The 27,699-nt window shown below is 43.2% G+C and overlaps 1 protein-coding gene across 1 annotated transcript; it reads left to right on the top strand.

Annotated features, from left to right (window-relative positions):
* Positions 1-53: 53 nt before the first annotated feature.
* Positions 54-26,570, top strand: LOC148757531 (N-formyl peptide receptor 2-like). Its single transcript, XM_088800599.1, has 5 exons — positions 54-645; positions 953-1,153; positions 3,987-4,221; positions 18,328-18,406; positions 24,175-26,570. The coding sequence occupies exon 5, from the start codon at positions 24,186-24,188 to the stop codon at positions 25,236-25,238; it is 1,053 nt and encodes a 350-aa protein (XP_088656725.1). The 5' UTR covers positions 54-645; positions 953-1,153; positions 3,987-4,221; positions 18,328-18,406; positions 24,175-24,185; the 3' UTR covers positions 25,239-26,570.
* Positions 26,571-27,699: the final 1,129 nt, after the last annotated feature.

Below are 27,699 nucleotides of genomic sequence, written 5' to 3'. Positions count from 1 at the left end.
GGAGGAAGGCAGAGGAGTGGGAGAGAGAGTGCCCAACAGCTGGGACCCCCCCACACCCAGCAGCTTGATGTCCACCCCTCAGAATGGCCAGTTCTGAGAGAGATAGGGTGAGGAGCTCCCAGGGAGCTGGGACCCTGGGCAAGGCTTCCCGGATCAGCAAAGATCCTAAATCTGGAAACAGATGGCCCTGGATTTCCAGGAACTCACAGACTTGGCTCCCAGTGCTCTCAGCGGAGTCCTGAATGGGCTGGAGTTACACTGGCTGTTCTTCCCACTCACCCACGCTCTGGAAAACACCTAGGCCTCCAGGATTCTGCCAAAATCCTGGGAAGGAGGGAAGCAATAGTGATGGTACACCCAACCTCCCCCTGGAGGAAGCTGTGGGACCTCTGGGCCAGGAGGAGGCGTGGAGGACGCTGTCTGCCATAGCCCTGTCCCAATTAGCTGAAGATGCCTCCACTCGACTTCCTCCATGGCTCCTGCCCTTTCCCGAGAACAGAGACAGAAAGAGCCAGAAACGGAGGGAGACTTCCTCGTTCTGCAGCTCATCCTCTCCCACGGAAGCACTTTCCAGAGGGGGAAAATGAGGTCTGGAAAGAGCAGTTTCCTGGACATCCTGATGCAGGAAGGGGACAACAGAGCCCGGTAAAGTAACTGAGGAGGGCTGGGGGCCTGGACTCCCAGGTCTGAGGGAGGAGGGGCTGGGGGCCTGGACCCCCAGGTCTGAGGGAGGAGGGGCTGGGGGTCTGGACCCCCAGGTCTGAAGGAGGAGGCACCCGGGATCTGCACTCCTGTGTGCCTAAGAGGAGGCCTGGCCGCTGGACTCTTGAGGCCATCACCTTCTGAGCTCTGACAGAAAATGTTTCAGATCCAGGCTTCTCTTGCACACATGCGTGGGCTCTGTGCCTCTCCTACTCCCTTCCTGAAGTTCTGGGTCTGCCTCTGCCTCCAGGCTGAGTCAGAAGGATGCAAGTTTGGGCACCGGAGGGACAGCGTATGCTCCGGGAGGAGCTGGTGTGTTCTTGGAAAGGAGCTGGGTCATTCCCCTGAGCCTCTCGTCCCTCATCTGTGAAATGGGACTGTCACCAACTGTGCCTCACAGGGAACCCTTCACACACGGAGAGAGCATCTGCCTGGCACACTGGAATTTGAGGTGAGTGTTAGCTGTTCTTGAAGTAGCAGCAGCTGAGTGTGTCCATGACTGACTCAGGTGGCAACAGGGGAACCTTTCACCTACCTTGGTTACCTCAGCTCCGGTCTGGAGAGTGAGCCGGGGGGATTGGGAGGGGCCGAGCTCTCCAGTCGGATGCTCCTGGATTCCAAGGCTGGAGGCCCCAGGCAAGCCACCTTCCCACCCTGGTGTAGCTTCCCCTCCACCAGCCGGCAAGGAGGGCCCGCCCCACACGAGCTGTGCTGGCCACCCACTGGATCCCTGGGCCCCAGCTTCCTTGTTTCAAAAGGGTGAGGTGAAAAGACCCTCCCACACCGGGCCATTTAGGGGAGCCCAGGAAAGTTTGAGTAGCAGACAGTGTACAGCATACTGTGTCATGGAGGGGGCACTTTGCGGGCTCCATACAGAGGAAGTCAGAGGAGCAGAAGCCTGGAGGCCCCTCCTGTGACCAGTGCTGCAGTTACCCGCAGTCCCGTGCTCAAACCACAATGCCCATCAACGCAGTGAGGTGAGAAGAGCAATCCTGGCCGATGTTCCCTGATCCCTGTGATGAATTCCTTTTTCCAAATGCCAAAACTGGGGCTCAGAGAAATGAAGGAAGGTGCCCAAGGACATACATCCAGAAGCGGGCTCCACCCCCTGCTCTTGTCATCACAGCCAAGTGTTCTTCAGACTGGTGTGTGGGCACGGGAGCCTCCCAGTCACCTGGGTGCATTGGCTAAAAATATACATTACTGGGCCCACTGCCATATATATGGACTGAGTGAGCTCAGCGCCCGGGAAATGACTTGAACAGATGCCCAGATGATTCTGTAAAGTTTGAGAACCAAGGTCCAAGGCTTTCAAAGGGAAGTCTGCTGAATGACTCCCTGAGCTATTGATTGCCAAAGGGAGACGCAATGAGGAAGGAAGACTGTGGGGACAGCAGAGCGCAGATCTATCAGGAAGAGCCATGTCACTGTAGTCTGCATCAGAGGACACAGAAAGCAGAGGGAGAACAGGCCTGTCTCCAGCAGGTGGAAATAGCCACACCAGTGATGGCGGCTGTGAGACACATAGGCCCAGGGCCACCCACTGCGTATGCAATTGTCTCTCACCAAGAGAGCTCCTCAGACAGTTATTATAGCTGTCGTGTTAAAGAAAACTGAGGCTTTAAAAAGGGAAGTGACTTGTCTAAGGTCACACCAGTAGTGACAGAGCCGGGATGTGAACAGGGCTCTTACAGAACGTAAGCACGTGTGGTGCCACACTGTGGGATGCTGGGAAATGTTTAACAACCAGCTCTCCCTAGGAAAAAAAAGTCTGTATATAAATACATATGCTTACGATAAATTTTACTGGTTATAAAGAATATGTAGCACACAGTTTACAAATAATGCTACAATATGCGATACCCTTTAGTGTAAATTCCACACAAGAGTTTCAAGGCAACTTGCTATTTCTCACAAAATCCAGTACCAATTTTTATAATTCTGTCACCATCAGTAATGCCATAAAAATCAGACTGAAAATAAATGCTTGATTATTATCCAATTCAGTTCATGTCATTGGTGAACAAGTGTGGTACCAACATGAATGTTCACTGGTAGTTTTGTTTGTTAACAACAGAGACACAAGTGAGATAAAGAAGATGTAGGTGGGAACTTCATTTGTTCATCAAAATGTAGCTAAGTCATTAGGCAGTGATACATTTTAAGAAATTCTTGCCTTTGTTTTTGATATCACTTATTTAATTGCAATTTTATATGATTACTTCTCTTAATGGCTCATAAAATTCCTGAAATTTTAACAACTGTCTCCTTGTGAGCTGGTACGAGCCAGCTCAACACATCACTGGTGCTGCTGCCAGGGGGAAGGGGGGCAGGCGTGGGGCCGCCACCATATCAGAGCCGCAGAAATCATTGTCTCCGGCGACTCTGAGTCTGGGGGGCCGAGGCCGTCTCCAGCCCATGGAAATAATATTGATGGTAGAGGGAAATTTGTCAGTGGCAGTCTCTCTGTCTCAGGTCACTGACTGTGGTCCTGGGAACCCAGCCATTTCTGTCTGCAGTGCTGGTGTTTCTCCCAGCCTCCCCTCTGTGTCTCCAGATGTGTGGATGGGGTTGCTGGTGAGGAAGGAAAAGGAAAGATTTTTCACTGTCCCTACTGAGCCCCATGTCAACTCACCCGCCTCAGCTGCAGAAAATTATGAAACTGACCTTTTACCTCCTCTGTGTCAGGAAGGTACGCTCTCCCCTCACTTCCTCTCTTCTCTGTCCTTCTCTCCCTCCTTTCTCTCTTCCTTTATCCCTCCCTCCATCCTCCCTCCCTCCTTTGATTCCCTCTCCCTCTCTCTCTCTCTCCCCCACTCCTTTTCCCTCCCTTTTTCCTTTCTCTCTTACTCCCTCCTTTCTCTCTCAGTAAAATTCTTACTGAAGTATAATATACACACAAAACATTGCACGTATCATAAATGTCCCATCAACAAATGTTTATAAGGTTAACACACTTGTGTAACCAGCACCCAGATCAAGAAGCAGGAAATCCCCAGCTACCCCTTCCAGTCACACACACACACACACACACACACACACACACACACACACACACACACGAGATAAGCACTGTCCTAACTCCAGTCAGCACAGGGTACTCCCCTGCTTTCACACATCCTGTAAATGGAATCACAAGTGCATCTTTTGCACCTGTCTTCTTTCACACAACGTTATGTCCAGGAGATTCCTCCAGAGTTGTGCATGTTATGATTCACTCATTCTCCTTCCTGTAGAGTAGCATTTCACTGTGTGTATCTCCTCTGTCTCTTTTCATTGTGCAGACAATGCTCTAAAGGACGGATTGTTACTAGACCCATTTTATAAGTGAGAAGACAGAGGCTCAAAGAGATGAGGTCCTCCGTGCCAGGAGTCTGGGTCCCCAGCACTCCCACTTACTCAGTCACTCAAGAACTGAGGGCCCCAGTTTTCTACCCTTCACGCATCTATGTCCTGACCTGGGCAAAGCTTCCCAAGTTTCAGTGATTTCCAAAGCAACAGAGCTGAGGGATGAGAAGGGTAAGTACAGTAGTTTCCCCCTTATCTGCAGTTTCCTTTTCTGTGGTTTCAGTTACCCAAGGTCAACTTAGGTCTGAAAATATTAAATGGAAAATTCCAGAAATAAACAATTGATAAGTTTTAAGTTCCGCAATTCTGAACAGCTTCATAAAATCTCATGCATGCCGTCCTGCCCCATCCCACCGGCGTTAGAACCATCCCTCTGTGCAGTATCTCCTTACTATATACACTGTCTGCCCGTTAGTCACTCAGTAGCCAGCTCAGTTATTAGATTGACTGTCACTTGTGTTCAAGGAACCCTTATTTTACTTAACAATGGCCCCAAAGTCATCCACATAACTTTTGTTACAGCACATTGTTATATTTGATCTGTTTTATTATTAGTTATTGGTAATCTCTTACTGTGCCTGATTTATAAATTAAACTTTATCAAAGGTATGTATGAATAGGAAAAACACATACTATATATAAGGTTCAGTACCATCCTCAGTTTCAGGCATCTACTGGGGGTCTCAGAAGGTATCCCCTGCGGATAAGCGGGGACTGTAGACCTGGGGCTGCTTGAGTAACAGGAACGGGGGTCTGTCCTGATACTCACTGCCAAGCTCTCACTGTCCTTGACCCTCTGCACATTGGAGTTGATTTGTGATCTCCGGGGCCAAGGACATACAGGTCTCTTTGAGGTTTTAAAAGTTATCATAAAATGCCAATGGCTATCTCACACACACATTTGTCAAAAGCAGAGAGAAAACTGGGAATACAAAGACAAACTCGAGAGCATGAGGTTCCGTTTCTTCATATTTCCTGGGGCCTGCGTGTGTCAGGCTCTGTGGCCAGAACACAAAGGCAAACTGGAGGAAGAACAGCCTTAGTCAGCTCAGTGTAGTGGGGAGAGGAGCGAAGAAAGCCCTCGGTCACACTAGAGCTACTCCGGCCAAACCCCTAGCCACTGGCCACATGCAGCTATTTAGATTTAAATGGATTAAAATTAAATTAAATTTAGAATCTACTTCCTCCAAGTTCTTCCACTGGAGATTTAGACTCTGGGCTGGATGAATGGCTGCCATGGAAAAGGGTGCAGCCAATGAGGAGGAAAGTGGGGAGTGCAATGGTCCAGTTCTGACACTAATTCTAGCGTGTGTGTGTTTTTCCCCCACACCAAGCAATTCTCCCACACCATCTGGGTGTCCTACAACTTAACTCAATTCTGACACGATCTACCCGGAGACAGCATCAGATTCCACAGGTGAAGGGCTCAGTCCCACAAGGCTGCCCTCTGTCCACTACAGATGCTAATCACGAGTCCAGATTGCTACCTTACTTCTGACCAACCGGCTATAAATCAGAGGTTCCCACCACACCCTCTTTAGGTTCGATTAATTAGCCAGAACGGCTCACAGAACTCAGGAGACACATTTACTCACTAGACTACCAGTTTATACAAAGGACATTAAAGAATATGAATCAACAGCCACATTAAGAGTTACGTAGGGTGAGGTCCTGAACGAAGGAGCTTCTGTACCTGGGGAGTTGGGGGCCCAGCACAGTGGCACATGGAAGCGTTCTGGTTCCCCAACCTGGAAGCTCTCTCAACTCCATCCTTTTGGATATTATGGAGGCTTCATTACATAGGCAGGATTGATTAAATCATTGGCCATTGGAGATTGAACTCAGTCTCCAGCCCCTGTTGTCTCCTCAGAGGTCCAGGGTGGGCACTGAAAGTTCCAACCCTCTAATCACAGGGTCGGTTGCTCTGGTGACCAGCCCCATCCTTAGGTTTTTTTCCAAAAGTCATCTCATTAATGTAACAAAGGACACCTTTAGCACTCTCATCATAGGCAATCAAAGTGTTTTAGGAGCTCTGTGTCAGGAACCAAGATGAAGATCAAATATACACTCTTTATTATAAATCACAGTATCACAGCTACTTCTACAATTGCTAACATGAAAGCCACCTACCAGGCACATTACTTGGCTAAAGAAGATAAGTTTCTTGCCCTCTGAGAAAAAATATTGGACGAAAAGTGTGTAGAGAAAACAGGCACGCCAACAAAAACTTGCACATAGAGATGTTCATAGTAGAATTCTTCGCAATAGCCAGAATGTCCATCAATGGATTAATGGAGAAACAAAATGTGCTCCATCCATACAATGGAATATTATTCAGCCATTAAGAGGAAGGAAACACTGATACATGCCACAGTGCAGGTGAAACTTGAAAAGTGAAAGAAGCCACACACGAAAGGTCACATATTGTATGATTTCATTTAAATTAAATGTCCAGAATAGGCAAACTCACAGAGACAGAAAGCAGATTCATGGTTGCCAGGGGCTGGGGAATGGAAAATTATTGCTTGATGGGTACAGAGTTTCTGTTTGGAGTGGTCAAAAAGTTCTGGAGATGGATGGTGGTGATGGTTGCACAACCATGCGAATGTAATTAATGCCACTGAATTATGTACTCACATGGTTAAAATGGTAAATCCTATGTTATGTGTATTTTACTACAACTTTTAAAAAGCAAAGAAGGAGAAGGAGGCTGAGTCTCCCAAGACTCTGACTGAGGGCGACAAGACTTACTTCTCCATCTCAGACTCTGCCCCCCTCTCTTTCAGGGCATGAAAGCCCCTTATCATCTGCAGTTGTGAGAAGTCAGGCTTACTATTTGGTTAGTTTCTCAAAGATAGGCAAAATGGATCAGTGAGTGATAACAGTGTGTAACCAAGTATTATTACAGCTTGTGGATTCTGTGCTAGAGGAAGTCAGAGCAGGAGATCCCATTTCCACTCTTGTCTCTGTGGTTATCTTGGCCAGATAGATGGGGAGCTCTTCTCCATCTTCCTGCCTGGTGTGTGTCCTCCTGTCACTGCAGAATGGTCCTTATTCATTGCATCAACCTTTTTCAAATGATTGCCTTAGAGATTCATGAGGCCAAACAAGCAGTCAGTCCTCAGGGTGTTTCTGTGGTTGGACGGGTGTAGGAAAAACATCTACAAATACTGGGTAAAAGGCATGTAAAGAAAACAGGCATTCCACTGGGTGAGCTCTATCCCTGGTGAAGAAAGTGATAGTAACAACAGTCCAAATATGTGCTCCAGATGAGATTTAGTTAGGTTGGGTTCTCGAAATACATGCCAGGCTCTCGCCAAGAGCTTACCTTCCCTTCTAAACCTTGCATCAACCTTCTTCAAATGTTTGTTGTGAGGGTAAAATAGGTTAATACCTTAAAGCATGGGCCAGTGATTGACACACAGCATGTACTGAATAATGTTAGGGTTTCACAATTAGTTTGCAGATGAGGAAATTTAAGTTAATTGCTTAAAGTCACCCCAAAGCTCAGGTTTGTCAAATACCACAGAGGTCTCCTTCTGCCCCTGCCCTGCCATACTCTGCCTCTACAGTTAAGCTGTCTAATATCATAGGCACTCACTGCATTTTTTGAGCCCTTGAAATGTGGCTAGTCTTATTTGATATCGACTGTAACAGTAAAGCACCCATCAGATTTTGAAGACTCACAATAAAAAAAATAATGTGAACTATCTCGTTGATAATTTTTATATTGAATACATGTTGAAATGCTGATAATTTGGCTATGTAAGATTAAGTAAAATATTTTATAAAAATTAATTTCATCTGTTTCTTCTTACTTTTTTTTTTAAGTTTGTCGGGGTGACAATTGTTAGTAAAGTTACATAGATTTCATGTGTAAAATTCTGTAACACATCATCTATACATCTCATTGTGTGTTCACCACCCAGAGTCAGTCCTTCCATCACCATATATTTGATCCCTTTTACCCTCATCTACCACTCCCTTCCCCTTTCCCCTCTGGTAACCACTAAACTATTGTCGGTGTCTATGAGTTTTGTTTCTTCATTTGCTTTTCTTGTTTTGTTTTTCTTTTTGTTTTCAGCTTTATATACCACATATCAGTGAAATCATATGGTTCTCTATTTTCTCTGTGTACATGGATGGATCTTGAGATTATAATTCTGCGTACTTTTTCAAAGTGCCTACCAGACAATTTAAAGTTACATATATAGCTCGTATTTCTGTTGAACTTTGATGCTCTACAGTCTGAGAAATAATTTATAGATGTTTTTCCACCCCCATCTAAGCACAGAGATACCCTAGGGAAAGTTTGTCCCCAAGAATCTCTAAGGCAATCATTTGAAAAGGTTAATGCAATGAATGAGGAAGATTCTACAATGATAGGAGGGGACATGCCAGAAAGGAAAACTGGATAATTGTGACTGCCAAGGCCTGAATGTGAGGGGGAAAACCTATGATCTGCAACTCATACAAATCATGGTGGTTGCCATTCATTGAGTCCGTTCTACGGGGCAGTCACTATACAGAAGCCTCACCTTTCTTGCCTCTGAGCTCAACACGCTGAAAATTGGCTAAACATCATCATCACCAGTGACAGAAGATACTTGGGCCTTGAGAGGGCCAGTGACTGGTCTATGGTTTAAGGTTGTGATTTGAATGGGGCTGAGCTGAGTCCTGTTGATGGGGCCCATGTAACATCCAGGACCAGTCTCTTCATGTGGAGATGCATCCCTGCTCTGGGAGGCTACTGCTTCCTGATTACCTTCGTTTCCCCATGATCCATACTCACTATTTTGGCCCTTCTGCTCTGTCCTGAAAGCTCTGAGCTTCCTCTCTCATCCCCATTTGCAGCTAATGCCCTTGCCTCATACTCCACCAAATCCACACTCCTGCCCCCTCCTGCACCGCTGCCCTCTGTCTTTACCTCCATGACCAGAAAACAAGTACCCTTGCCCAAGATGCTCTGCTTGTTCTCTGAATCCCGCCCCATTGTTTTCTCAAGAACCCTCCTTCTTCACTTATCCCTTCTCTCTCCTGCAGCATCAATACGTTCTCTCTACTTCATCGTTCTCATCAGCACCCCAATATGGTCTAGAACTTCTTATCTTTAGGAAAAAAAAGTGTGTCCTTCAACTCCACATCGTTCTTAGTTTCTGACCAATTCCTTGGCCCTCCTTCACAGCAAAACATCTTGAAAGATGTGTATGTTTGCTGTATTCATTTCTTCACCTCGCATTTCTCTATAACTCTCTCTAAAGAGTCTTTTGTCCCCACCAATCTGAGTGTGCCTTGTCAAGATCCCCACCCCACCCCCGAGACACATGTGTCACCTGGACTCTCTACAAACTGTGGCCCTTGCTCTGGCCAGTTCTAAGTCCTGGTCTCCTGAAGAGAGTGACTCTAGCTCTAATGGTCTTAGCAGAAGATACACAAACAGGACCAGGGAACGGGCAATTTAACTGAAACCAATTGTGTAACAGGAAACCAGGGCTCCTTGTGCTTCTTAGTGGTCCTGATACACCAACATGGCACTTGTTTTAACAGCATTTAGGGAGTAGACTGGTCCCTTTCAGAAACTCAAGTGCCTGACTGTTTTCTGCAACCTCAGTCCTCTGTGGGATGCAGAAGTTCAACACTCTCAGCTGCAAATTGGTAAAGCCATTACAAAAAACAGTATACAGGTTCCTCAAAAAAATTAAAAACAGAACTACCTGATAACCCAGCAATTCCTCTTCTGGGTATTTATCTGAAGAAATCCAAAACATCAATTCAAAAAGATATATGCCCCTCTATGTTCATTGCAGCACTATTTACAATAGCCAAGATATGGAAGTAACCTAAGTGCCCATCAATAAACAAATGGATAAAGAAGAAGTGGTACATATATACAATGGAATATTTCTCAGCCTTAAAAAAAGAATGAAATCTTACCATTTGCAATAACATGGATGGACCTAGAGGGTATTATGCTAAGTGAGATAAGTCAGACAGAGAAAGACAAATACCATATGATTTCACTTATATGTAGAATCTAAAGAACAAAATAAATGAACAAACAAAATGAAAATAGCTATAGAGAACAAACTGGTGGTTGCCAGATGGGAGGGAAGTTGGAGGGTGAAAAAGGGGAAGAGTTTAAGAAATACAAATGGGTGGTTACAAAATAGTTTTGAGGATGTAAAGTACAGCTTAGGGAATATAGCCAATAATGTTGTAATAACTATGTATGGTGCCAGGTGGGTACTAGGCTTATGGGGGAAATCACTTCATAAATTATATAAATGTCTAATCACTATACTGTACACCTGAAACTAATGTAAAATAATATTGAATGTCAACTGTAATGGAAAAATAAATAAAAACAAAATAAGTTCAACCCTCTCAACACCAAGGGTCAAATAATCTAGGTGCCCAGTATGCTTCTCTCAATGAATCAGAATAAACAAAGGAGTAAGTACTGAGGTGAGAAGAATCAGAGGTAAGCAATGAGAGGCAGAGATGATGGTGACAGAGACAGGAACTAGAAACACAGACAGAGCTCCCAGATAGGAGGCAGAGAAGCTGAGACAGTTGGAAAAGAGCACTCCACATCCACCCACCACTGCCAAGGTTAGTCCCGTAATCCTCTGCTCCTGTGGAAGCTCATTGGTAGGCTTCTAGCCAAAAGAGATGGCAGTCTTATTGAAATTTTAAGTATTAGCCAAAGGTATAAGAGTGATATAGGGAATTACAGGATGACAGAGACAGAGGTAAGGACAGTCATATTAAAAGCATTATTCCCAAGGCCTTGTATCAATTAAGATGTCTTCAATTATAAGTAATTTATAACTTACAATTACACCTAACAATGGCTTAAACCAAGACAGTGTTCATGGTTTGCAAGAATTTTGGTTATGGATAGTGCTAGGTTAGGTTCTGTCTGAATAATATCATCAAGAACTACTTTTATTTTAATCCTTCCACTTTATCATCCCCAATATGGTGGATTTCTTTCTCATGGCTGCAAGATAGCTGCCATAACTCCTGCCGTCACACAACAGTATCCCAATCCAGGAGGATGTGGATGAAATGGGGAATCACTGAAGATTTTTTAATCAGAAATGAGATATGTTTAGATTTGTATTTTATAAAAATTTATTTGGGGTCATACATAAAAGACAAATTTTAGAAGGCTCTCAAGGGAGGAAGGGTAACAAGTGTGGATGTGACCAAGAGTCAAAAGGAAGCCAAATAATTAAAATAAAGAATATGGCAGAGGGCACTTCAATGCATACAGGAGAAGGGCCCAGATGCTGAGAAAAAAAACAAGAGACATGGGACTCCACAGAGAGTAACTACCAGTCAGATTTCCAGGTCTTTAGGAAAGTCTCGGTGTTCTTCCTAAAGCTCAAGCACATCCTTCCCTTGAGTGTTTCCCATAAACCATCTTTATGGAAGTATAAGCAGGTTTTGTTCTTTCCTACCAAATGGCTGACAGTTAACCAGGATTTGCAAAAATGGACATTGGCAATATGACTAGGATGAAGAAAAGAAGAAAACTCTCAAGTGAACTCCCATTCTGGAGTGGCCCCTCTGCCTAAACTGGGTAAGGCCAAAGGGGAAATGACATGGGAATTGACATAGGGCAAATTCTGGCCTGTGCTGTGAAAATGCCTGACTCTGATGATAGCTGATGTCTGAAATGGCGTCTGTGAACAGCCATGTCTTTCAGTAAATTATAGTGCCTGAGACAGTGAAGCCAGATTGCCTGGGCTGGAAACCCAGGTCTACCCTTGACCAGTTCATTAAAGACATTTAACCTAAGGGTCAGCAAATGTTTTCTGTAAAAAGCCAGATACTAAATATTTTACATTTTACAGGCCCATTTTACAGGGTCTCCATCACAACTCTTTAGCTGTGCTGTTACAACACACATACAGCCATAGACAATACAGAAGTGATGAGCACGGCTGTATGCCAATAAAACTTTATGTAAGGACACTGCAGTTTGATTTTATATAATTTTTATTTGTCACAGTTTATTCTTCCTTTGCTTTTCTTCAGCTGTTACAAAATGTAAAAACCATTGCTGACTCACAGGCTACACAAATACAGGTGGATTTAACCCCTGACTTAACTTCACTGAGCCTCAGTCACTTCATCTATGAACTGAGAATAATAATATTTACAGAGGACTTTCTGAACAGAAGAAATACAATATTTGATGCAAAGCACTTAGTATGGATTCTCAGGCAGTAAATGTTATCCATATGATAGTAATCAGAAAAAAAAAATCACTTCACGTCCTGTTTTACATGCTCTCTGGGTGAACCTACCCATGCTTTACGTTCCAACCACACTTCAGTTAACAAACCCCAAGTCCCTGCCTCCAGCTCAGACCTTGCTCTTGAATTCTAGACATGTTATCTTGAATTCCTCTGTCCCTTCATGCTCATCTCCAGAATTTGATCTCATCACCTTCTCCTATAACTGTGTTTTGGAATGAATTGCGTCTCTCTAAAATTCATATGTTGATGTCCTCCCCCCCGGTACCTCAGAATATGACTGTATTTGGAGATGGGGCCTTTAAGGGGGTGACCAAGGTAAAATGAGGTCATTAGAATGGGCCCCGATCTAATCTGACTGGGGTCCTTATAAGAAGAGGAGATTAGGACACAGACACACACAGAGGGCCAATGATGTGAGGACACAGGAAGAAGACAGCCATCTGCAAGTCAAGAAGAGAGGCCTCAGAAAGAAACAACCCTGACAACACCTTGATCTTGAACTTCTAGCCTTCAGAACTGTGAGAAATAATTTCTGTTGTTTAAGACATCCAGTCACTGGTATGTTATTATGGCAGCTTAAGCAAACATATTCTGCTTCTCCTCATGGGAGTCCATCTTAATGATGGACCTCAAATCCATTAAATGACCCTCATGTGGTGACTTTAAAGAAAATGGTCACAAAATTTGTTGACACTTCTCCCACTGAAAGGTAAGGATTATACTCTCTCTCCTTGAATCTGGGTGGGATTGGGACTAGCAATAGAATGTGGTAGAAATGACACTACATGACTACCGAGGCGAGGTCAGAAAAAACCATGAAGCTTCTACTTGTTCTCTTGGAACAACCATTTTGGAGGAAGGCAGCCATCATCGTGCAAGAAATCTGATTACCCCAAGGCCGCCATGCTGGAGAGGCCTTGTGTAGATCCTCCAGTCCCAGGCTAGATCAATGTTTGAGTCATTCCAACCCAGGTATCATACATGTGAACAAAGGAGCCTCCAGATGATTCCAGTCTCCAGCCTTCAAGCCACCCCCAAACCTTGGAGTGTTTGGGCAGAAACAAATATCTCTTCTGTATCTTAGTCTAATTCCCAACCCATATAACTCATGAGCACAATAAAATATTTGTTGAGATATAATAAACACACACATATGTATGTGTATTGGTCTCTGCCCCCAGTTCATGACACAGAGCTCCTGAAACCCTTGTGATTTCCTAAGTGATGAGAGCACTAGGAGCATTTTGTTCTATTGAGATGACTCTGAATGGGCTCCTGGATGGGGACTAGTCACACACAAAAAAAGAACACACAGCATGATTAGAAGCGTAGGATTTTCAGCTAGCCCCCCATACCCCACTTCTCTAGAGATAGGATTTGGGTTGGAAATGGAGTTAATAATGGATCGGAGGTCATCAAAATGGCGGCGTGAGGTGAGCCTCTGTAAAGCTCCCCTGGAATTTACAACTAATAGAACAACAATAACTCCACAAAGGACTCCCTGCACAGCAGACAGGCAAGAACAAAGAGGCCCACTACTGAATTCACCTCCAGGTGGGAGTTAATAATGGATCATGCCAACATGAGGAAGTCTCCATAAAATCCCAATAGTTCGAGATCAGACAATTAAGTTCATGAACTCATCCTAGAAAAAGTGCTACATACCTCGTTGTTGAATATCACTACGTTCACCTTTGAAGTACTCCCCTTGGGAAGCTAGGCACTAATGTCAACACCTAGTCTACCCTTCAAAGCAATTTTGCAACTCTTTTTCTGGAATGGCCATCAGAGCTATTGTTGTATTACCCTTGATGTCCTGAATGTCATCAAAATCTCTTCCTTTCAATATTTCCTTTATCTTCAGGTAAAGAAAAAAATCATTGGGGGCCAGATCAGGTGAGTAGGGAGGGTGTTCGAATACAATTCTTTGTTTACTGGCTAAAAACACCCTCACAGACAGTGCTGTGTGAGCTGGTGCATTGTTGTGATGCAAGAGCCATGAATTGTTGGCGAAAAGTTCAGGTCATCTTTTTCACGCAGCCTTTTCAGCACTTCCAAATAGTAAATCTGGTTAACTCTTTGTCCAGTTGGTACAAATTCATAATGAATAATCCCTCTGATATTAAAAAAGGTCAGTAACATTGTTGCAACAAGTTCATGAACTTATTTGTCAGACCTCGTACACAGTCAAGGGAGCTTCCAAGTGGGTGAAAACATCCACACCAGATGGGTGATGCACCATAACTCCATGGGGACAGAAGCTCCTGCACTCAGGACACTCCGAGACCTCACCCTATGTATCTTTTCATCTGCCTGTCATCTGTATTTTCATCTCCTTTAATAAACTGGTAAATATAAGTGTTTTCCTGAGATCTGTGAGCCATTCTAGCAAATTAATCAAACTTATGGAGGGGATTGTTGGAACCTTTGATTTGTAGCCAGTTGGTCAGAAGCACAAGTGACAACCTGGACTTGTGATTAGCATCTTGGTGTGTGTGTGTGTGTGTGTATGTGTGTGTAGAGTCTTGTGTGACTGAGCCATTAACCTGTGAGATCTGATAATATCTCCATGTAGATGGTGTCAGTATTGTGTTAAATTGTAGGACACCCAGCAGGCATGGGAGACTTCCTTGTTGTCGTGGGAAAAAAACTCCACAAATTTGGTAACCAGAAGTAGTGCTCTATGTAAAAATAAACACATGTTGGAAGAAGCGCACAGTAGGGAAGAACTGGGTTTTCCCCTACATAGTTGTTTTACATAACTATGTTTCGGGGTGGATTATTATGTAGCAATAGTAACTGGAACCCCAATAAAGAAGTGTGGGGTTCATAAAGAGTCCTCCTTCTTCCTTAATCCCCATAGCCATGCAGTCTCCAAGGTCAGTCTGCTAAGTCTGGGCAATCTCTCCCCAAAACACACATCCTCTCCATTACACTATCCTTGACCTGAGTAGGTCTTCAACAGCTTCACCTTGATCTCTTGCAACATCCTCCACTCTAAGATCTCTGCCTCCAATTTGGGACATTCTCAAATCCATCCCTTTGCAGGACTCTAGGACTTTTTTTCCTGGCGCATGCTCATACACTTGACAAGTCCCTTTCCTGCTTAAATGGCTTTTCTTTTTTCTTTCTTTTTTTTTTTTAAATTTATTGGGGTGACAATTGTTAGTCAAATTACATAGATTTCAGGTGTACAATTCTGTATTACATCATCTATAAATCCCATTGTGTGTTCACCACTCAGAGTCAGTTCTCCTTCCATCACCATATATTTGATCCCCTTTACCCTCATCTCCCACCCTCAACCCTCAGGTTAAATGGCTTTTCATTTTCCTAAAGGAAGTTTCAATTCCCTGTAGCATTCACAATCTTCTAAGAGATGTCCACTGCCACTTCCTATGGACTCATCACTTATTGTTCTCTGCCTCACCATCTGTGCTCCAATAATCAAATGTAACCGGTTTCTTGGCCCTTTCCTATGCACTTTCACTCACCTCTGCTTGGAATTCAATTTTCTCTCTCTTTTTGCCTGAGCCTCTAAGAGTCAGTCTAGATATTACCTCCTCCAGGAAGTGACCCTAGACCCTGTCAGTCTGAATTAGCTGTTCCTTTTGGGGGATCCCATAATGACCAAGGCATCTCTCTATCTCCACATATATCCCCACTCTACTGTGGCTAAGCACTTCACTCTCTAACTTCTCCAGAGATCCACCTGGTCAGCTTCTCCAGGGTAGAGCTCATGACTGAAAAATAATCTCTGTATCCCCAGGAGCCAGCAAGGTAGCACCTCTTTGGAGGCAATACCTATACAATTCCTACCACCCCTTGTCCTTTGAAAAGTGAACACCATTTTATTCAGGTGGCAATGTGTCTTCATCCTAAGCCAATTGGGTCAACCAAATTTTTGAAAAATTGCCAGGGATTAGTCAAGAGATGGTTATGTCACTCAATTCTACCAATAAAAGGTAAGGAGGTCCTGTAGAGACTCTAGAAGAGATTTTCCTCCTCTGTTAAATTTTCTGCCCATCCTCTTCCTTCTGGCTTGGGAGGTTATGTGGATGTGATGTCTGGAACAATGGCAGCCATCTTGTGGTCATGTTCAAGGAGCCCCAGGAAGAAAACCAATAGGATGCTGGACTAGAAGAATTAAATTAAACTCAATTCGTATTCAGACTCAGAATGTACCTACTTCCAATGTTTTTTAAATAATAAATTTCTTCATGGTTGAAGTGATTCACATGTTTTCTATAACTCATACCATGTTTCTCCAAAAATAAGACCTAGCCAGTCCATCAGCTCTAATGTGTCTTTTGGAGCAAAAATTAATATAAGACCTGGTATTATATTATATTTATTATATTATATAAGACCCAGTATTATATTATATTATACCCAGTCTTACATTATACTAAAATATAATATATATAAAATATCATATTAAAACATATTAAAATATATTATAATATATTATATCATATCATATTATATTATATTATAGATCCAGTCTTATATTAAAATAAGACCGGGTCTTATATTAATTTTTGCTCCAAAAGACACATTAGAGCTGATGATCCAGCTAGGTCTTATTTTCGGGGAAACACAGTACCTGAATACATCCAATTATACAGTGATTTGGGAAAAACAAAACAAAACAAAATCGTCTTTATCTCTTCCTCTTAAACTCTTGTTTTCTCACTGTGCACTTTTCTCCAGGGTAGTATCCATTGGGTTTGAGAACAACTCTGTAAAACATTCTGATGATGCTCAAAACCTCAGAACGGGCCCATTTCCTCAGACCCACAAATTATCTCCTTCAGGAGCAGAAGGTTAGGGGATTAATCTTGGTGATGGTGTTGGGTCCTCCCTCATATACATCCCTTACCTCTCTGTGTTTCTGGTTACTGTTTCTTTTAGCACCACTGTGGTATAAAAAGAAATATATTTGGTCTTTGTCCATTGCTCTTGGCAAATGACTCCTAAAACCCTTACAATATCCTGACAGAAGTGTCCTTTTTTTAATTCATAAGAAGCCCCTTTTGATCACACCAGGGTTTTTGTTAATGAGGTGAGTTAGGGTGGGCTCCTAGATAGCCTCAGTGGGACCAAGTGATTAAAACTTTGGAACTTACAGATTCTCACACCAATCTCTGGGGAGGGGAGGTGGGAGAGAGCCTGGAGATTAAGTTCTTGAATAATGATATTTGATGAGCTTCTAGGATGGTGAACACATCAAGGTGTTGGGAGGGTGATGCCCCCATAGAGGGCATGGAAGCTGTGTGCACACATCCCCCCATACCTTACCCTATGCATCTCTTTGATTTAGCTGTTCTTGAGCTGTATCCTTTATAATAAACAGGTAAACAGATGGAAATTGCACTCCTGAGTTCTGTGAGCCAATCTAGCAAATTATGAAATCTGAGGAAAGGGTCAGGCAAACCCCTGATTTATAGCTAGTCAGTCAGAAGTATCAGTGGTAAACGGAAACTCTCATGGGGCAACTCAAGTGGGAGCAGCCCTGTGGCACTGAGCCCTTTAACTTGTGGCATATGATGTTGGCTCCGGATAGATAGTGTCAGAATTGAATTGAACTGTAGAATGCTCAGTTCAGGTTCACAGAGAATTGGAGAATTTCTTGGTGTAGAACAAACCCACACATTTGGTGTCAGAAGTGTTGTGTGAGTAGAGAAACAAGTTTTTATTTAACCATCATCTCTGTTTTTATTGCTTGCCTCTATTTCTTCCCACCTCAATAATTGTTTCTTCCATTTTCCTGAATCACTGAAGGAGAAAGAGCCTGGACACACAGATGCCTTAATCCCTGATATTTAGAGGACTGAACTCCAATCTGTCTCACAGGTGGGAGGTTAGGGGAATATTCAGACAGTGTTTCTAAGTACAGTATACTGACAACCTATCCAGGGTGCTTTCTGGATATTGACAGAAACTCTGAGTTTCTGTCACATGACTGAGTCAAGATCCATTGTCCCGCCCCTTGTCCTTCATAAAGCATCTGCTGAAGCCCTTCCAGCCAGAGTCACTCCACTAGAAGCGAGGAACTGGCCACAGGAAAAGGATCTCAGCTGGTGGTAAGTTGGAAGCCTGACAATTTCAAAATGATTGTTTAAACATCTACTGTGTGGCAGATACCTCTTGAGCTGGACTGTTCAGTATAGAATACCCTGCCACTTATGGTTATTGAACTCTTGCTAATCTGGCCTGAGATGTACTGTAGTATAAAATACAGTTAGTATATTCAAAGACTTAGTATGAGAAAAGAATGAAAAATATCTCATTGATAATTCTTAGAATGGTTATGTGCTCAGATAATATTCTTTTTGGTATGTTGAGTAAGATAAAATATATTATTAATAATTAATATATTATTAAAATTAATTTATTTTACTTTTAAAAATTGTAAGTCACATCTGAGGCTCTCATTTATGGTTCTATTAGACAATGTTACTCTAGAGATACCCCAATTAGAAGAACTTGGTAGTATCATGGAGCATATATTCTAATGTGGAGGGTATTTGGAATAAAAAAATAAATGAAAGGAAAAGTAAACAAGAACAGTCTGTGATGAGATAGGCTGTACCTGGGGTAGCTGCTTAACACTGTGGATCAGGTCGGACCTCTCTGACGATGTAATATCTAAGCTCAGATATGAATATTGAGAAAAAAGCCAGATACAGGAAGATTGGAAAGAAAGAGAATAGTATGTAGAAGGAATAGAGGATGCAGAAGGCCTGACATGGCAATGAACTTGTCATGTTCAGGAATCAGAGGAATGCAGTGTGGGTCCATCACAGTGGGTGAGAGGACAGTGGAGGTGTGAGGGTGAGGGTTAGGAGTCTCGAAACCATTAGAGGATGTAGAGCAGAATAATGTCATAATATGATTTGTGTTTTTAAAAGATCATTTGGCTTCTGTCTAGAAAATGGATTGGGGGGTGGGTAACAGCATCAGTAGCAAGAACAAGCTGCTTGCAAGGTTAGTGCCAATAAGCAGCCCGACGAGAGCCTTGGACAAGGGTAGTGGTCACAAGATGACTCCAGGTGCGGATTCAGTAGCTTTGTAGATACAGTCGGTTGGCTTGGCTTGCATTGGATTGGGTGGTCAGGGAAGGGGATTTCAAGGATCAATGTTAGATTTAGAGCTTTACAACTTCATGTTTAAGCTCCAAATAGACACAGATTATTGGAAGAGTGACAGATATGGGAGAATGGAAAAATTAAGAGGTTGGTTCAGTCAATGCTAGGTTTGGGGTGTCTATGTGATCCCCATGGGGAGATGGCAAGATTCAGTTGGTTATATCAGGCCAGAGCTCCGGGGAGAGCCAAGGTTGATTTGTAGATCCCAAGTTATCACTGCAATATTATAAGATATGAGACTGGATGATATTACCTATGGAAAAACTAGAGGATGGAGGAAGGTAGGTACAAGCCCTTGAACATCCCAAAATTTAGAGGAGCAAAAGCTAGTAATTAGGACTGAGGAAAAGAGGCTAATTGAGCTATAAAGATAATCAAGAAGGTGTGTGTACATTTTATCATCTCAAGGCCTAAGAAAAATGAGTTTTAAGAATTAGAAGGGGTCTAATGGATCCCATGTCACAGAGGTATCAGGATAAGAACTGAGAAGGCCTCACTGGAGTCGGGACATGAGGCCATAAGCATTCTTACTGAGAGCACAGTCCTTGGAATACACAGGACCAAAGACAATTGGAGTGTGTTTAGGAGGAAAGGGGAGAGGAAGAGAAGGAGACATGGCCTCCTAAAATCTGGCTGTGAATTCTCCTCACTGAAACCATCTTCTTGAGAAATAGGGCAGAAGCTGGAAAAGGATACGGGCAGAGGCTGGATATTTTGTTGAGGGAAGGGATATGATCATGTTTTTGTTATAGAATAATCTAGTGGATAGAAAATCTTGGGTATGTGTTGCGAAAAAAGAAAAGATATAGTGTATGAGGGAAATTCATGGGAAGGTGAGAGGGCGAGGGATCCAGAGCAAATGTGGGGAGGGAATAAACAAAAACTCTTGACTCCCTGTGTGAACCAGAATGCTCTACTCACTGTTACAGGTGCAGTTAATTGGAGGGTTTTGGTGAGAAAAGGCTAAAATGTTCACAACTAATTGTTACCATTTGTGCATTGAAATATGAGGTAAGGGCATCAGCTGAGAGCAGGGATTGGAAAGTTAGTTACTTGAAGAGAAAGGAGAACTAAAATAATTATTTCAAACATAAAAATACTAACATGCTGAAGAAATAAGAGTAAGCTAACAAGGAAGTGCTGAGTGTCCATGTGGAATCTGTGGTCATAAATCCAGCTGCACCGCTTAACGATTGTGACATTGGACAAGTTACTTCCCCTCCCAAGGCCACATTTCCTCTTGTAATATACAGTGATGATACTTATCTAAAAGCCAAGATGTTGACTTTGGTGACGATAAAATGTACTATGACTGGCAACTTTAAGGGGCTCACCAAATACAAGCCATCATAATCCATCCAAGTACCATCTGGGGCACACAGGTTCTCTCCACTGCCCCCTAGGCTGGGCCCATAATTTCACAAATTTGCCTCACTGACCTTTCCCCACCTATCATTGTACAATTGTCCTTCCTTGTTGTATCAACATTTTAAACCAACAATTTAGAGATTATTGAGCTCATCATATCTTCTGAATGCCTTGTAACATGCTGAGTGGGTGGAGAAAGCTTGTTGAGGAATTATGTGGTGGGAGAAATTGAGTACATTTCTGGTGGAAGCCATCAGCCTGAGCACAAATACAGGCTCTATTTCTTTCTAACTGGGGGCTTTAAATAATTAATGGAACCAGTTTAAGTCTTCATTTTCTCATCTGTACAATGGTTATACTAATTATATCTAACATGATTCCATATTTACAATGTCACAGAATATGCTCAGTGCTTTACACAGATTCACACTTGCAATCCTCAAGAGCCATATGACAGGAGTTGAGGTGAGGGTTAAAAGAGGAGATCCTGGGGTAGCTGGTTAGCTCAGTTGGTTACAGCGTGGTGCTAATAACACCAAGGTTGCCTGGTCGATCCCGCATGGGTCACTGTGAGCTATACCCTCCTTAAAAGAAAAAAAAAAAAATAGAGGAACTCCTAACCATAAGAAATGTGCATAAGTAGTAACTATGATTGTTATGAGCATTGTTCTTGACCTGAACTTGAACTTCTACAATGTGTGGTTCAGGACTGAGTCCCAGGACACAGCACAGAACCTGATGAGCACCAGAGTTCCCAGGTGTTAAAGAAACTCGGTTCTGCTTAAAAGATTTCCATATGTATTCTCACCTGATCCTCACTAAAAACCAAAGCTCACCACAAAATCACCCCATTTGCTAGACGAGAAATATGAAGAGCTGTCACTGAGTCAGCTCTCATATTGGACAGGTGTCACACATGAGGTTAGAATACAGATTGACCTAAGTGCTGTGCCCTGCACACTGCATTGTAACTGTGATGCTCAATGGGGAAGTGATTTCCACCTCAGGGAGCATTTGACACTTTTGGTTGTTCCAACTGGAGGGGGTTGCTACTGGGATCTAGCACAAGGAGGCCAGAGATGCAGCTAAACATTTTAGAATGTTCCGGACAGTCCCCCACAACAAAGAATTATCCAGTCTCAAATGTCAGTGGTGACAAGGTTAGGAAACCCTGAACTACAGTAAACAATATCCCATAGAAGACTCAGTGAAAGTGACTGGTGAAGAGGAAGAAAAGAGAAATGGAGAAAGGTAAGAAGGGAGGGAATGAGGCAAATTGTCATACCAGGGTCTGCTCATCTCCAGGTAACCTTGGGGGAACCGATGAAAGGCAGCATTTGACACTGGCAAAAGCAGTGGCTCTGGAATTATTTCAATCTGGTTTTCAGAGCTTATAGGCTGGCTGGGCGTGGTGGTGAACACACTGCTGAAATCCCTGGGCTAGGGTTTCCCCTTGGTAAGAAAGGGATGATATGGATGTATTGCCATATTATTACACGTATTAAATGTGAATAGATGCTGAAAATTGCATTTCTCCTCAGGAGGCAGAATAGACCAGGCCAAGATGATATGCAAATGTTCATGGCCTAGAAAATAACACTGGCTATTATGCAGAGATTTTTGAATGGGGTTCATGAATGTGCATTTTGACAGCCATCCTGGACCTTTCTGATAAAGTTCACACCACAGTATAAGGAAATTTATTGGTGAAGTCTCATGACCAAGTGGGTCACACAGACATTGGGTTGAATCTGGAGGCAATAGTTACCGATGCGATCTGGTCTAGAGGCAGACACTACATTTCTGTGCATTGTCAACCTTAAGAGCAAGGAAGTCTATCCCAGAAGCCTGTCCAGAAGCTGCCCAGAATACCTTCCCTGAGTGTTAGTGTCCAGGATTTGGTCACGTGCCCACTGCTAAAAGAATCCCGTGCAAAGCAAAGGGGATTCCAGCTACTACTGAGTCTATCAGGATTTGCCTGCAAAGATGGAGAGAAACACCTTCCCTGAAGGGTGAGTAATGCAACAAAATTGGGGTGTAGTTAGCAGAGAAGAATGTTGGTTGGGTGGACAACCAGCAATGTTTGTCATAGTTGAGTGTGAAGAAATGAATTGGATTTCAGATCCAGCTGAATTGACAGCCATCTTCTACCTTGTATTATATAAGTGACCTTTGGTAAGTCTCAGAATTTCTCTGAATATCAATTTATTCTTATGAAACGTAGAAATAATGAACAGTGTAGAGTTTTCTGTATGTCAAAGTGGATCCCCATGAGTATAATTAGATTCCCACTTAATGTAACACCATCTCTAATAAGAACCCCCACAAATAAAACTAAACATACTATCCTGTTTCCCCGAAAATAAGACCTAGCCAGACAATCAGCTCTAATGCGTCTTTTGGAGCAAAAATTAATATAAGACCTAGTATATTATATTATATTATATTATATTATATTATATTATATTATATTATATTATACCCGGTCTTATATTATACTAAAATAAGACTGGTTCTTATATTAATTTTTGCTCCAAAAGACGCATTAGAGCTGATTGTCCGGCTAGGTCTTATTTCCAGGAAACACGGTACTTTCATATTCCTTATGCCATAGACACTAAAGTTAGACAATGTGTGAAAACCTTTGCATCCCAAGCAGAGAAGAGTTCCATATCAAACACAGACAATGAATAACAGAGGATTGAATGCAGAGATACGGTCCCCTTCACCGACTGTATCCCGCACAGAATCCACAGGATGTAACACATTACTACACATTACCAGTAACTGTGCAAGATCCTCTTCAACTATACACTCTAAAACTTTAACTTGAAGATGAATGAAACAATAGGTCCAGGGTTCTCACAGAGGGAAGGGCCAGGAGCTGGGAGTCTGGGAGTATCTATGCAGGCAGAGGTTGCAGAGCCTGCCAGCACCTATGCACTGAGTCATGGGTGGAAGAAGATGTGACCCTACTGATTCTGAGTCTAGTGCTTCCCTCACTGTTCACGGCTGAAGATGCCACTCATCAACTTTCTGTGATCTACACGTCTCACTCAGTACTCGGCTGGTGGACAGGAGCCTTGTAACCCTCTTGCTTAACTAATCAGCCTGATAGGTGCAACGCATGTTCATAATCATGGGAACATGGAGATCTATCCTTTCCAAAGGGGACATTCAAGAGAGTGCCAAATTTACAGCATGACTGGCTGCAGGCTCCGTAGAGTGGGTATCCTGTTAGGAGTGGGAGCCATAGTGGAAGGGATGTGGGCCTGAATAGAAGGGCTGTAAGGAGGCTTCACAGCTGAGAAATGGCCATTGTTGAAATGTTTCAGGTGTGGGCAAGATGGAAACCAACTTCTCCAACCCTCTGGATGGACCTGGAGAGATGCTCCATGAGTCTTCTGGATACACTGCTTTAGAGATCTACTTGTTAGTGGTGTATGGGATCACCTTTGTGCTCGGCATCCTGGGCAATGGGCTTGTGATCTGGGTGGCTGGATTCCGGATGGCACGCACTGTCACCACCTTGTGTTACCTGAACCTGGCCATAGCTGACTTCTCTTTCATCGCTTCTTTACCATTGTCCATGGTCTTAATTGCCATAAGAGGACAATGGCCTTTTGGCTGGTTCCTATGCAAGGTTTATCACGCGGTGGTGGACATGAACCTGTTTGGAAGTGTCTTCCTCATTGCTTTCATTGCTCTGGACCGCTGTATTTATGTCCTGCATCCAGTCTGGGCCCAGAACCACCGCACTGTTAGTCTGGCTAGAAAAGTGATCATCGTACCCTGGATTCTTGCACTAGCCCTTTCCTTGCCAATTTGCATCTACATAACTACAGTAAAGCTAGATAAAAATATATACTGTGCTTTGGACACTGAACTCTGGGGTGACATTAGTGAAATGGGTTGGGAGATGGTCTCCACCACATTTGCAACTTTAGGAATCATCCAGTTCATCATTGGCTTCATTATGCCGATGTCCATCATCACTATCTGCTATGGACTCATAGCTGCCAAGATGCACAAAAAAGGCATGATGGATTCCAGCCGTCCCTTACGGGTCCTCACTGCTGTCATGGTTTCCTTCTTCCTTTGTTGGTTCCCCTTTCAAATAATTATTCTTCTGTGCAGAGTCTGGTTCAAAGAGATATTGCTTGAAGATAAGTACAACATCATTATCCTCCTGAGGATCCTGATGAGCTCCCTGGCATTCTTCAACAGCTGCCTCAACCCAATTCTGTATGTCTTCATGGGCCGCGACTTCCGAAAGAGACTGATCCACTCCCTGCCTGCGAGTCTGGAGAGGGCCCTGACTGAGGATTCAGCCCAGACCAGTGACACAACAACCAAACCTGCTTCATTTTTCACAGGCGCTGAGTTACAGGAAATGTGAGGGGTTGGGGGACATTTTTGAGCTTTGCCTGCTCCTACCCTGCTCCTAGTTCCAGCTTCATCTTTCCTTGGGTCATACTGAGCCACTCATCATGAAAAATACTTTGGTGCCCCCTGATTTGGGGCGGGGAGAAATGGATATAGGGTAATACTGGTGTCAGTTTTGGTTTGAAGACCTCAGCCTATACCCTGGGGGGGGGGGGGGAGTGGAGGTAGGAAAAGAGAACAAGGGAAGAGAAGAGACAGGATGATGAGGAATTTGTAAATCTTAGATGAGAGAGTATATTAAGGGGGAAACTGGTATTTCACTGTTAAATAAGATGTTTGCTGTAGATTGTTTTCAGCTATTTTTCATCTGACCACAGAAGTTTCCTATTTCTAGTTTATTAAGAGTTTTCTTCTTTTCTTAATCAAGAATGCTATTGGGTTGTAGCAAACACATTTTCTGCATATATTAAGGTGATCATATTATTTTTATCATTTTATTTACATCATCATAAACTATATAATTTTTTTAATATTAAACTAGTCTTGCATTCCTAGAATAAACAACACTTGGTCCTGATGTATTTTACATACTTATAATTAATATCACTAGATTGGTTTAGAATTTCTGCACTTATGTTTATGCAAAAATGAGTCGTTCTTTTACTTTCCTCTAATGTCTGTATAAGGTATTACATCAAACTCCTAAAAATAGCTGGGAAGTGATTCCTCTGAATCCATTCTCTGAGGTCATGTCTTTCATAAATGTTTAGAGAAGTTCACCAGTGAAGCTAGTTGGGTCTTGAGTTTTCTTTATGGCAAGGCTTTTAATAACAGGTTCAGCTTAATAGTTATTGGACTAGTCTGATTTTCTTCTTATGTTGGTTTTGGTAAATTGTGACTTTCAAGGAATTTAGCCATTTTATCCAAACTGTCAAACTAATTGATGTGAAACAGTATAACTGTATACAGTACTTAGTATGGTTTCCTTCACATAATGAGAATGTAAGCTATCTGAGGGAAAGATTTTTGTTCTGCATTGTTCACTAATGGATCATGATACCACATTTGTAAAATAATGCCTAGTATATGATATACACTCAATAAATAGTTGGTGAATTAACGAATCAATAAGTAATAGTATCCCCCATGTGTCAAATGAGAACCTTTAAAGTATGAATTGGGCAATGCCCATTGAATTCTCACTCCCATCCCCAAAATCTTTACAAATTCCCCTGTGGTTTATATCTTTAGGAACACCTCAGATTTTGAGTTTCTGTTTTGAATAAAGTACTCCTGCTAAATGTTGATGTATGTTTATTTTGAAATAAATCGATCTGCTATAGTACTCGGCTTTTTTTTTTTTTTCTGCAAATAATCACTCACACATTCTTCCTTATTGCATAACATACTTTCCTGACTCATTGGCAAAAGAAAGAACTCAAATAAATATTCGAATTACATATATATATGAGACCTTAGCCCCTGGTAGTGGTACAGGGCTTCTAAACCCTTGCAATTTCCTGAGTGATAGAAGTGTCTTTTTTCATTCATAAGGAGACGTTTTTTGATCACATAAGAATTTATGCTGAGGTTATGGTCTTTTCTAGCCTGAGCTCCAGCAGCTCAAACATGCCAAATAAATTCTAATAGACCAATCTTGGTCTCCCACGACGACTCATTCCTCCCGCAGTGCCTAACAATTTGGTGGCCCGTACAGAGAACTGCCTTCATCTACCCTTCGATGGACGACTTAGCACTGATGAAGAATGAAGGGGCCGGGTCTACTCGCAGGCTTCCATACCCACGACGGAACCGCAGCGCTTGCCTTGCATGATTAATTAAAATTAAATACCTGAAAGGTGTTTCGGAAAAATGGCGGCGTGAGGTGAGCCTCTGTAAAGCTCCCGTGGAATTTACAACGAATCAAACAACAAAAACTCCACAAAGGACTCCCTGCACAGCAGACAGGCAAGACGAAGAGGCCCACTACCGACTGAAATCACCTACAGGTGGGAGATTCGCGCGAGTGGAGGGAGGAGGAAAGGGAGAAGCGCGCGGAGACGGAGCCGCGTGGGCGCAGGACGCAGACCCAGCTCAGTGCGCCGAGCTCGCTGCTTCCCGGAACTACCGCAGCTGCGGGAGAGGGAGGAACTCGGACTGCTAGGGCTCCGCTTGTGGCCCACAGGGCTGAGGGGGCAGCATATAACACGGCTGAACCCAACGCTCATGGCAGAGACCTCGGAGAAAAGACTGAGGGAAAAAGGCTGAAAACGGTGGTTTAAGCCCGCACTGCCGAGCAGAGAACGCAGCCTTAGGCACTGAGACTAGCCGCCCCCTCCCACCCCTCCCAGAGCTCGCCCCGCCCCCACCTGCCCGGTGCTAGAAGCGAAACAGTAGCAGTGTCAGATCAAAACAACAGAAAATTTGCTGTTTTGAGAACTGTGGGCCGCAGACACAAATTCACAGCCCAACTA

The sequence above is a fragment of the Rhinolophus sinicus genome, chromosome 8, assembly GCF_057876585.1.
Source record: "Rhinolophus sinicus isolate RSI-liver-muscle chromosome 8, RSI-T2T, whole genome shotgun sequence".
NCBI lineage: Eukaryota > Metazoa > Chordata > Mammalia > Chiroptera > Rhinolophidae > Rhinolophus > Rhinolophus sinicus.
This window is presented reverse-complemented; position numbering and strand designations above follow the sequence as displayed.